The 12,799-nt window shown below is 42.0% G+C and overlaps 1 protein-coding gene across 2 annotated transcripts in view; it reads left to right on the top strand.

Moving 5' to 3' along the window:
- Window positions 1-3,713, top strand: part of padi2 (peptidyl arginine deiminase, type II) — a 68,598-nt gene extending 64,885 nt beyond the window's left edge. For both annotated transcript variants that reach the window (XM_034165827.1, XM_034165828.1), the window contains exons 13-16: window positions 40-133; window positions 214-293; window positions 3,212-3,337; window positions 3,479-3,713. In XM_034165827.1, coding sequence (XP_034021718.1) covers window positions 40-133; window positions 214-293; window positions 3,212-3,337; window positions 3,479-3,712 — 534 coding nt within the window. In that variant the 3' untranslated portion in view covers window position 3,713. The remainder of the gene's footprint in view (window positions 1-39; window positions 134-213; window positions 294-3,211; window positions 3,338-3,478) is intronic.
- The last annotated feature ends 9,086 nt before the right edge of the window (window positions 3,714-12,799 follow it).

The following is a 12,799-nucleotide window of genomic DNA, read 5'->3' as shown; positions in this document are numbered from 1 at the left end:
ATGGCTTTTTCCTTATAAATATTTTACATATCTTCAAAGGGTTTCCGGCTGTTGCTGGCCAGCCCAGATGCGGGCTACAAAATATTCAAAAACTTACAGAACAACGGCCATGGAAAAGCTAAACTCTTTGAGGGTAGGCCTGCCTGAGAGAGAGATTATATGTAAATGTTAGTAGTTCACATAATTATTTGTCTTTGTTCCTCTGCCTCACAGGTCTGAAGGGAGAAGAACAGATTACAGTGGATGAGATACTTAGTGATGAATATCTCCAAGCCGAAAATAACTATGCACAGGTGGGTGGGTTACTATGAGTGCTGGTCTCATGGCCTGATCAGTGAGGATGGTTGTGTCAGTTAGGGCATTCACTTTCCAGGAAACTGGGGTAAACTTTGCCAAAACATCATGCTGATAATAAGTTGAATTTTTGGGATGCATCAAAGATCAGATGGATTGGACCACATCTGATTTCCTGCATACACTGTACCAGACTGTCATGGTAAAGAAAGAGCTGAGATTTGCCACTCAATTTACAGTCCTATCCTCAGCTGTGGTTATGAGCTTTAGGTAATAACCAAAAAAAGAAGGCTGCAGGTACAAGTGTCGGAAATGAGGTTCCTCCATAGAATATCTGGGCTTAAATATCTGGGAGGGGCTCAGAGTAGAACCATTGCTTTTTCGCATCAAAAGGAGCCAGCTGAGGTGGTTCAGGGATCTGGTGAAGATGCTCCCTGGTCATCTCTCTAGGGAGGTCTCCAGGCATGTCCAGCTAGGAGGAGGCCAGAGGAAGACCCAGGTCACAGTGGAGGGATTATATTTCCCAGCTGACCTGGGGATGCCATAGCATCTCCCTGAAAGACGAGACTGGGGAAAGGGAAGTGTGGGATGAGCTGGTTGATCTACTGCCACTGTGACCCCGGACCTGGATAAGTGGCTAACAGTGAAAGCAAGGATCAGCTCTAAGATTTCTTTCTTGGAAAAAAAAGCCTTAATATTTCTAAAACCTATCCTTTCACCTTGATCTACCTCAAGAATTCAAAGTATTTGAACCCACCTGCCTAATACATATGTGTTTAGGAGTTAGGAACATATCAGCTCTATATGAGCAGTTTTATGGATACAAACGCATGTGTCAAATCTGACAGCTGATTTTAAAAAATCCAGGTGGTCTGTTCTTTAACATCTTCTCAATATAATTATTTTGACCCTCTTGAGTCCAGGGTATAATTTGCCATTTTGGACTACTTTTGGTTTTACCTTCATAATTTACCTTAAAAAAGTATTTGCTTTGTTTGGTGTCTTTTTTTCAGCACAACCTCAGCTGTGTGACTTTACAGTTTTTCTTTCAGTCTGACATACTGCATTAACACAGTGAACCTCAATTCACACAAAAATATAAAATCCAAATAGAAAAAAAGTTTTTTTTTTACAGTGAAAACCACAAACATCTTTAACAAACCATTTTTATAATTTAGAATGCAAATATGAATTGTAAATATCAAAAACATATGTACAAATGTAGTAAACAGCAAAGTTATATACAACTATTTACATTAAAATGCAGGAAACGCTTTGGGGCATTTTTTTTCCCTTTTTTTTTGTATAACTATTTATAAACAATAACATGCCACAAAAATGATTTGTGCAACTCAGAAAAAACAATTCCAGTCAATACTAGACTTCTGTCCTGTGTTGGACATCACAGGGCAGACATTTTGTCATTCCTCCTGTTAACCACCTGGAGGCAGCGTATTCGGAGGCTTTTTTTTTCCTTCTCAATCTGATTGACATCCCCACCACCATGTGGGTGGGAATGACACCGAAGTGTGTGGGAATGTTGATCAGTCCATGTCGGGTCTCTGGATTTCATTGGTTGACATCATGCATTTTCCACCAATGATAAACGGGAAGACATCCCCCCAGCCAGAGGTGCTAAAAGAGGAAGATGTTCACACGTCCGTTGAAGGCAGTGCCTCCACCATCAAATACATGGGTCTGTCTTCATTTTTTATGTTGGCTTAAATCATGCATTTTCCTGCACATGATAAAGGGAAAGTCCTGTTTTTTCCCCCTTGTAATTGCTTTAACCAAAAAGGAGGAAATAAGGGGAAAAGTCCCATTCACGTGCATGCTGGACGAAGCATTTGCACGAAGTGTTGCTCCACACAATAACAAAATATTCACGAAAGCCTGGTGAAAATTATTAATCATTATCCAGGTTTTACTGGGTCTAGCAACAAAATTTAAAAACTGGTATATAGGTTGAAGTCCACACTTTCAAACATTCAAAACAAAAACTGAGTGTGGGGGAATTTGATGGGAGGATCGCTTAATTTGGTCATGTGACTATGATGTATATCCGTGTCAAACAACTCCAGAGCGTTAAATAGAAAGTGTGAGCATCACGAGGGAGACTCACAAATCCGTCAGCTTGGAGTACAACAGTAAACATTGGGGGGATTATTTCTCTATTTATTACTACTACTACTATTACTACTATTTATTTCTCTTTCCTATTTAGTCTGAGAATAACTAAATAAAGAAGAAAATACTGTTGCTCATCTGTAGAAAAGGTGATTGTGTGCATTCCAGTAGCTGCAGGACTCCTCCAGGGGTATTACACTGCTCTTCATGCTGGTTAATGTATTTGCAAAGGGCATTCTCAGCCAAATGGAATTCCAGCTGCTTCCTCCTCAGGGACCATTACAGTCTCATGAGGAAGAAGTCAACCATTGATGATTTAACTATCTATGGTGTCACTGGACAGAGGTGTGTGGTGGTGCCCAGATCCTTGCATGAGAATGAAGGTCCAAATCTTTACAGAGGCCTAGTGCTGAAATGGTACTGTGACTGTGAGACATGTGAGGAAAGTTCAGTTGTCAACCTACATTCAGGTGCCTTTTTGGTGAGGATCCCAGTAAGGCAAGAAGGCCAAGGGATTCCCAGGTGTCATATGGCTGTGGCAAATAGATGGCTACTCTCAGGAAATAGGAACTGATGACCATTTTCCTTGGTTGGTTGTCAAGACACAGGGTGGTCCTGTGGCGTGGCAGTAGCTGTGGAAGCATGGAGTATTAGTGTATGTTCCAAGACCTGGTCTTGAAAACTATAAACCAGGAAGAGCTCAAGGGCATTGTAAATTATATCTCCACCAAATGCAAAACATTTTAACTCACAAACTTAAGTTATTCTAAAGTTGTCTTCTCTTCTCCAGAGCTGCATTGATTGGAACAGGGATGTACTGAAAAGGGAGTTGGATCTGGAGGATGAGGACATCATTGATTTGCCGATCCTCTTCAAGCTGGAGAATACCAGAGCACTGGCCTACTACCCTGACATGGTAGCCCTAACAGACCACACAGAACAGTCTGCCATATCTAGCTCATAGATTTGCAAGTGTCAGCCTCAGTTATTTACTGATAAGGAGGAGTCATTTTTCTTATATAAAACATGTAAAATTTGATGTTTTTGTTATGTTCAGGTGAACATGATAGTACTGGGAAAACACCTCGGCATCCCGAAGCCTTTTGGACCCAGGGTGAACGGACGCTGTGCCCTGGAGTCTGAGGTGTCCTTTCTGATGGGGAAACTGGGCCTCAGCTGCACTTTCATTGATGACTTTGCGTCTTACCATAAAAATCTAGGAGAGGTGCACTGTGGCTCCAACGTCCACAGGAAGCACTTTGACTTCAAGTGGTGGGAGATGGAGTTGTGAAGAAAAAACTTGGGGGAAAATATTGAGATTATAGGTACAACGTAGACAAGTAGTTTCATCAAATAATACTGCATAGGTAAACTTTTTTGAACAATGAGTGGTGAAAAGTTTGGCTTGAACAGAACAGTTCCTACATTTTCCAGTGACTCTCTGTGCTCTTATGGTGCTCCCGTGGCGACACTCACACCCGGTGGTGATTACTGGCACTGCTGCTGACTGTAGCCGTAAAATATGACAACAATTTGATAGGAGTGCATCCATCCATCTATTCATCCAGTGTCACATTTTTGTTTCGTCCTCCCGCCACGAAATTATTCACATTTTCGTGATTTTTTTTTTTTTAACTCACTATTACTAACCCTACTGCTTCCCCTAACCCTAATCAGGACCACCCCAACACCCCCCGCTGCACTTTTAAGTTCGTGCAGCCATCACGGAATGAATTAGAATAAATTTGTGCTCCCATGATGAAAATTTTGCACTTTTCATGATAATATGACGAATCAATAGATTAATGTATATTTTGTGCTGCTGAATCACAACATGCCGTGAGACCAGGTTGGAATTTTACAGGGTGCATAAGCTTTTCCCAGTGATTAACACCAGCCCTTAAAGCCTCAGGGACTTTTTCCTTCCCACTGTTGCCAGTGTGCTTGCTCATGGAATGGGTAAGGTTAGACCTTTCTTGTGTGAAGGGGTGATTGATATGTTTGCGGCCGAAGGTACAAAGATTTATTTTCAGAAAATTGATACAATTAATTTTCAACACAGACCCATAGCATACAGATTCCTTCTTTATAGAAAATACAGCCTTCGAAATCGAGATCATCATCGTCATCAGTGGCAAAATGGTGACCGCTGAGGTCCTTTATCATCTTAGGAAAAGTTCACCAAATCGGGTGAACTGGACAGATGCTTTACAAGTTGGCAGCCACCTTCTTGAAGAGCAGTAAGGCCCACCGTTGATTTGTTAGTCATAGCATCATCTTGGTGGAAGAGCTGCCCTGATGCCAGCTTCCCATGTCATTTTTTCTTAACTTTCTCCTGTAGCTGCCTCAAGAGATCAGGATGGAAGGTCCTGGTGATGGTGACAGAGACGATGCCAGGAATTCAATCACCAGCAGCACCTCCTCTGCATCACCCCACCCCACCCATGGTGTTTTGACTATGTATCAGTATTTTTTGAACATCTGGCCAAATGAGTCCAAGATCTACTCACCTATTTATATTGAACATAACATTCCCACCAGTTTTGAAGGAAACCTTTATAGCCGTTTTTCAGTTGTGTTATCCACAAGCACACACATACACAGCGGTGAAAACAACAGCCTACTCCACTGATGCACCTGGTAACAAACCATTAGGGACTTCAAATTTAAAATGTAAGGATTCAAAAAGCTGAATTGTATTTGAAATAAGATGGAAGAGTTGAACTCATGTCTTTCACATGTTCTGATTTGATGGTGTAAAAATAAACTGAAGAGTTTATGAGGTGACCAAATGTCCATATATTTAATTAGTGCTTAAAAAATGCTGTCTTTTGCCTTTGAATTCAACTTCATATTTTGCATTTGTTACAAACAGCTCTAGGCAACAGTAAACACTGATGTAGGTTGTGTTTTGTCTTTGGTCGTATTTTTAACATAGTCCTTTCAGGATAGCCACACTGCAGTTTCACTTCAGAAAATGGATGTCATTTGTCATCATATGTGTTTGCTGTCTTTATTTACCGAACACTGGGGGAAAATAAATCTTTCTCCACATATTTGAAATTCATACAAAGAAGATTAGATGAGGTTAAAAAAAACTTTATTAATCCTCATGAGGAAAGTTTAACCGCCACCATCCGGCAATGAAATAAATAAATACATTAAAAAACACGTCCTTCAGCAATGGATCAGAGCAACAACTAAAAGTGTGATAATCCAATCTGAAAATGTCAGTCATAAAAACTTTTGCTATTTTATGCATTGTTTGATTAAAGTGTTTGCAGGCACGTTTTCAGCATTTTGAAGCCTCATTGATTGTGAGATATGTACGTTTCGCACCTAGCTCGGCTATCTATAAGTCAAAAATGAATAATTTTACATGACACAGCTTTACCACAATCCTGCTCTGCAGCATTACTGTGGTCGTGTAGGTTGTTGTGAGGGAGGATTACATCCTGCAGTAAAACCCCTTTTTCACAGGATGGCGTCCTTTGAGCATCCCTTGTGCATCCTAAAAATGGCCCAGATACAGAAGGGGTAAAAAACATGTTTTTGTGTAAATGCTGCAGCATCCGTTGAGGGTTATTTCTGCGTTCTAAGATGCAATTTTTGGTGTTCAATCTCTAAGTCCACTGAGCTTCCTCTGTGCTTGCATCCATCGGCATTCATAGGCAACCAAACTATGCATGAAATTGCAGCAAACAGCCCAGATCGTTGTGCATCTGCTGAGCATCCATGAACGATCCCTGAAGGACCTAATTTCAAATTCAAATTTATTAATTTATATAGCGCCAATTCACGATGAGATCGTCTCAAGGCGCCTCACACAACATAATAAAAACAACAACAAAAATTTTAAAACACAATAAAAAGACAAAACCATAAAAGAATACAAGAATAAAAACACATAACACTAACGATAAAACAAGGAAAACAAATGAGTCTTTAAACGTGATTTAAAAGTCTCCACAGTATTCGACTGCGGTATGCGTGCCAGGACATCGTTCCACAGAGGTGGGGAACGATGCTCTGTGACCGGCAGACTTTTTATTCACCTTGAGAACACATAAAAGTCCTGCACCCTGAGAACGCAGGGCCTGAGCTGGTACATAGGGGCTTACCAGGTCAGCCAGATAGGGAGGTGCAAGTCCATGAACAATCTTATAAACTAATAACAGTACCTTAAAATCCGATGTTGCAGTGACTGGGAGCCAGTGCAGGGACGCTAAAATGGGCGTAATGTGGTCGAATTCTCTGCTTTGTTTCAAAAGTCTGCCAACAGAGTTTTGAACCAGTTGAAGACCCCTAATCCTGGACTGTGGTAAACCAGGAAATAGAGCATTACAATAGTCCAATCTAGAAGAGACAAATGCATGAATCAAAGTCTCAGCATCAGCCATAGACAGGATGGGACAAATCTTCACTATATTTCGCAAATGGAAGAAAGCAGTCCTCGTAATGTCTCTAATGTGGAGGTCAAAAGACAACAAATTACCCCAAGATTCCTCACTTTATCCGTATGATGTATAACACATGAACCTAAGCTAAGCGCTAGCTGACCAAATTGATGCCGATACCTCGCTGGACCAAGAACCATCACCTCAGTCTTATCAGAATTTAAAAGTAGGAAGTTACTAGACATCCAACTTGTCACCGATGCAAGGCAATCTTCCAAAGATTTTATGTGAGTGAGATTACCAGCAGTTATCTGCATGTACAATTGGGTGTCATCAGCATAGCAATGAAAGGCAATCCCAAAATCAAATCAGTTTTATTTATATAGCACCAAATCACAACAAACAGTTGCCCCAAGGCGCCTTATATTGTAAGGCAAGGTCATACAATAATTACGGAAAAACCCCAACGGTCAAAACGACCCCCTGTGAGCAAGCACTTGGCGACAGTGGGAAGGAAAAACTCCCTTTTAACAGGAAGAAACCTCCAGCAGAACCAGGCTCAGGGAGGGGCAGTCTTCTGCTGGGACTGGTTGGGGCTGAGGGAGAGAACCAGGAAAAAGACATGCTGTGGAAGAGAGCAGAGATCAATCACTAATGATTAAATGCAGAGTGGTGCATACAGAGCAAAAAGAGAAAGAAACACTCAGTGCATCATGGGAACCCCCCAGCAGTCTAAGTCTATAGCAGCATAACTAAGGGATGGTTCAGGGTCACCTGATCCAGCCCTAACTATAAGCTTTAGCAAAAAGGAAAGTTTTAAGCCTAATCTTAAAAGTAGAGAGGGTGTCTGTCTCCCTGATCTGAATTGGGAGCTGGTTCCACAGGAGAGGAGCCTAAAAGCTGAAGGCTCTGCCTCCCATTCTACTCTTACAAACCCTAGGAACTACAAGTAAGCCTGCAGTCTGAGAGCGAAGCGCTCTATTGGGGTGATATGGTACTACGAGGTCCCTAAGATAAGATGGGACCTGAATTATTCAAAACCTTATAAGTAAGAAGAAGAATTTTAAATTCTATTCTAGAATTAACAGGAAGCCAATGAAGAGAGGCCAGTATGGGTGAGATATGCTCTCTCCTTCTAGTCCCTGTTAGCGCTCTAGCTGCAGCATTTTGAATTAACTGAAGGCTTTTTAGGGAACTTTTAGGACAACCTGATAATAATGAATTACAATAGTCCAGCCTAGAGGAAATAAATGCATGAATTAGTTTTTCAGCATTACTCTGAGACAAGACCTTTCTAATTTTAGAGATATTGCGCAAATGCAAAAAAGCAGTCCTACATATTTGTTTAATATGCGCATTGAATGACATATCCTGATCAAAAATGACTCCAAGATTTCTCACAGTATTACTAGAGGTCAGGGTAATGCCATCCAGAGTAAGGATCTGGTTAGACACCATGTTTCTAAGATTTGTGGGGCCAAGTGCAATAACTTCAGTTTTATCTGAGTTTAAAAGCAGGAAATTAGAAGTCATCCATGTCTTTATGTCTGTAAGACAATCCTGCAGTTTAGCTAATTGGTGTGTGTCCTCTGGCTTCATGGATAGATAAAGCTGGGTATCATCTGCGTAACAATGAAAATTTAAGCAATGCCATCTAATAATACTGCCTAAGGGAAACATGTATAAAGTGAATAAAATTGGTCCTAGCACAGAACCTTGTGGAACTCCATAATTAACCTTAGTCTGTGAAGTAGATTCCCCATTTACATGAACAAATTATAATCTATTAGATAAATATGATTCAAACCACCGCAGCGCAGTGCCTTTAATACCTATGGCATGCTCTAATCTCTGTAATAAAATTTTATGGTCAACAGTATCAAAAGCAGCACTGAGGTCTAACAGAACAAGCACAGAGATGAGTCCACTGTCTGAGGCCATAAGAAGATCATTTGTAACCTTCACTAATGCTGTTTCTGTACTATGATGAATTCTAAAACCTGACTGAAACTCTTCAAATAGACCATTCCTCTGCAGATGATCAGTTAGCTGTTTTACAACTACCCTTTCAAGAATTTTTGAGAGAAAAGGAAGGTTGGAGATTGGCCTATAAGCTAAGATAGCTGGGTCAAGTGATGGCTTTTTAAGTAATGGTTTAATTACTGCCACCTTAAAAGCCTGTGGTACATAGCCAACTAACAAAGATAGATTGATCATATTTAAGATCGAAGCATTAATTAATGGTGGGGCTTCCTTGAGCAGCCTGGTAAGAATGGGGTCTAATAGACATGTTGATGGTTTGGAGGAAGTAACTAATGAAAATAACTCAGACAGAACAATCAGAGAGAAAGAGTCTAACCAAATACTGGCATCACTGAAAGTAGCCAAAGAGAACGATATGTCTTTGGGATGGTTATGAGTAATTTTTTCTCTAATAGTTAAAATTTTATTAGCAAAGAAAGTCATGAAGTCATTACTAGTTAAAGTTAAAGGAATACTCGGCTCAATAGAGCTCTGACTCTTTGTCAGCCTGGCTACAGTGCTCAAAAGAAACCTGGGGTTGTTCTTATTTTCTTCAATTAGTGATGAGTAGTAAGATGTCCTAGCTTTACGGAGGGCTTTTTTATAGAGCAACAGACTCTTTTTCCAGGCTAAGTGAAGATCTTCTAAATTAGTGAGACGCCATTTCCTCTCCAACTTACGGGTTATCTGCTTTAAGCTGCGAGTTTGTGAGTTATACGCCTTTTCTCTCAAAAATTCTTGAAAGGGTAGTTGTAAAACAGCTAACTGATCATCTGCAGAGGAATGGCCTATTTGAAGAGTTTCAGTCAGGTTTCAGAATTCATCATAGTACAGAAACAGCATTAGTGAAGGTTACAAATGATCTTCCAACCAGTCCACATGTGCTTTGTGGATCTGGAGAAGGCGTTCGACCATGTCCCTCAGGGCACCCTGTGGGGGCTTCTCCGGGAGTACGGGGTCCGGGGTCCTTTGCTAAGGGCTATCCAGTCCCTGTACGACCGCAGCAGGAGCTTGGTTTGCATTGCAGGTAGTAAGTCACACCTGTTTCCAGTGCACGTTGGCCTCCGCCAGGGCTGCCCTTTGTCACCAGTTCTGTTCATTATCTTTATGGACAGAATTTCTAGGCACAGCCAGGGTGTAGAGGGGGTCTGGTTTGGGAACCACAGAATCTCATCCCTGCTGTTTGCAGATGATGTGGTTCTGTTGGCTTCATCAAATCAGGAACTTCAGTTTGCACTGGGGTGGTTTGCAGCCGAGTGTGAAGCATCCAGAATGAAAATCAGCACCTCCAAATCTGAGGCCATGGTTCTGGACCGGAAAAAGGTGCCTTGCCCTCTTCAGGTCGGTGGAGTGTCCTTGCCTCAAGTGGAGAAGTTTAAATATCTCGGGTCTTGTTCACAAGTGAGGGATGGATGGAGCGTGAGATCGACAGACGGATCGGTGCAGCGTCTGCAGTGATGTGGTCGCTGTATCAGACCGTCATGGTGAAGAGAGAGCTGAGTAGGAGGCAAAGCTCTCGATTTACCGATCGATCTACGTTCCAACTCTTACCTATGGTCATGAGATTTGGCTCATGACTGAAAGAACAAGATCGCGAGTACAAGCGGCCGAGATGAGTTTCCTCCGCAGGGTGGCTGGGCAATCCCTTAGAGATAGGGTGAGGAGCTCAGTCACTTGGGAGGAGCTCGGAGTCGAGCTGCTGCTACTCCACGTTGAAAGGAGCCAGCTGAGGTGGCTCAGGCATCTTTTCCAGATGCCCCCTGGATGCCTCGCTGGAGAGGTGTTCCAGGCACGTCCCATTGGGAGAAGGCCCCGGGGAAGACCCAGGACATGCTGGAGGGACAACGTCTCTCAGCTGGCTTGGGAATGCCTCTGGGTTCCCCCGGAGGAGCTGGGGGAAGCGTGTGTGGATCGGGAGGTCTGGGCGGCTTTGCTTGACCTGCTGCCCCCGCGACCCAACTCTGGATAAAGCGGAAGAAAATGGATGGATGGATGGATGGATGGATAGTTTGCACCATGTGTCATGCTTAGTTATCATGTTATGGGGTAACATATGTCACATGTCATAGAATCCAATAGACATCGACATTGTTTGACCTTTACTTTGGAGACCAAACATTCAACACAGTCAGAACTTTTCCATTTGTTAATCCCAAACTGGAGCAACTTTAACTTTTGACCCCTGTACAAACTGAAACTTACATTTGTCACCATTCTTGCTGTTTTTACCCCATAACTCCAGAACATTCAGCTATAGATAGTCCAAACTATACCTTTTTGGAATCTTTGTGATCAGATACATAATGTGGTATCACTTTCATTATGATTGGAACATTTTTTTAATTCTGACCCAGTGCAATTCTTCAATTGACCTCTACTTGGCCCCCTATTGAAAATTCAAATGGCTAAAGTTATTTTTCAGCAATATGTACCAAAAGGTATACACAGTGAAATTTTGGTGCTTGTAACCGGATCTGAACAATTCTTACAGTTATCTGCTGTACTAGTAGTTCAACGTGTCATTGTAAGCTGCAATGGTCAGAGGTGGTGTTACGGGGCAAAAAAAGGACCTCGCTCGGCGTCGGTCTCTCACCCCACCTCAGTGTTTGAGAGCTCAAGGATGATACAGCGTGTCCCACGTCTCCCCAGCCTGGAAGTCGTCCTCTGCCGGCAGCTCCCCTCCTGGCAGCTTCCCTCACAGCTAATAGTGTCCCCCCATGCACGCATCAAGGAAACAGAGCAGTAGAGTGGTTTAACTCACAAAGGTCAGATGATGAAACTGAGCAATATTAAAGATAACGGGTCACAAGCCAGTGTCAGCCCAAGAGCAAGAGATTATTCTGCTAAAAACAAATCTAAGAGGATAGATACTATTCTGATTGGGGATTTTATAACAAGGCAGGTGAAAATGGCCAGGACTGAAAATCTAACTGTGAATAACACATCAGTCAGAGAGATGGCAGCTTTGCTACCAGACATTATGTCTGCACACCCACATATTAAAAAGATTGTTATTCATGTGGGCTCATTTGGTATCCTCACAAATAAATCTGGGTCAGACACCCCAAAGAAATACTTTTTGTTTTTATGGGAAACACTTAGAAAAATTCACCCAGGACTGCCTTTTATCTCTGGATCTATCTCATTCCCAACACATCAACACACAACTCCTCAACTGCAACTGAGCTTGAAGCAAGACTGCCTGATATCTTAGCTTCATGTTTGGAAAATGCCCAGTCAGTAGACAGTCGTGTGGATAGTTTAAACTCAGCGCTCAAAACTACACTCAACATGATTGTGCCACATTTATTAAGCCCCCCCCCCCCCCCCCCTCCCCAAGACACAGTCACCGTGGTTCAGTGATTACTTGTATCACCTCAACCACAAGACTAGAGGTCTAGAGCGGAAATGACATTGTTCAAAATTAGAAGTATTCCTTGCGTGGCGTGATGCTATCTTACAACCCCAATTCCAATGAAGCTGGGACATTAAAAACAGAATACAATGATTTGCAAATCCTCTTCAACCTACAGTATATTCAAATGAATACACCACAAGACAAGATATTTAATGTTCAAACTGATAAACTTTATTGTTTTGTGCAAATATTTTCTCATTTTGAAATGGATGCCTGCAACACATTTCAAAAAAGCTGGGACAGTGGTATGTTTACCACTGTGTTACATCACATTTCCTTCTAACAACACTCAATAAGCGTTTGGGAACTGAGGACACTAATTGTTGAAGCTTTGTAGGTGGAATTCTTTCCCATTCTTGCTTGATGTACGACTTCAGTTGTTCAACAGTCCGGGGTCTCCGTTGCCATATTTTGCGCTTTATAATGTGCCACACATTTTTAATAGGTGACAGGTCTGGACTGCAGGCAGGCCAGTCTAGTACCTGCACTCTTTTACTACGAAGCCACACTGTTGTAACACGAGCAGAATGTGGCTTGGCAT

Source organism: Thalassophryne amazonica, chromosome 3, assembly GCF_902500255.1.
Source record: "Thalassophryne amazonica chromosome 3, fThaAma1.1, whole genome shotgun sequence".
NCBI lineage: Eukaryota > Metazoa > Chordata > Actinopteri > Batrachoidiformes > Batrachoididae > Thalassophryne > Thalassophryne amazonica.
This window is presented reverse-complemented; position numbering and strand designations above follow the sequence as displayed.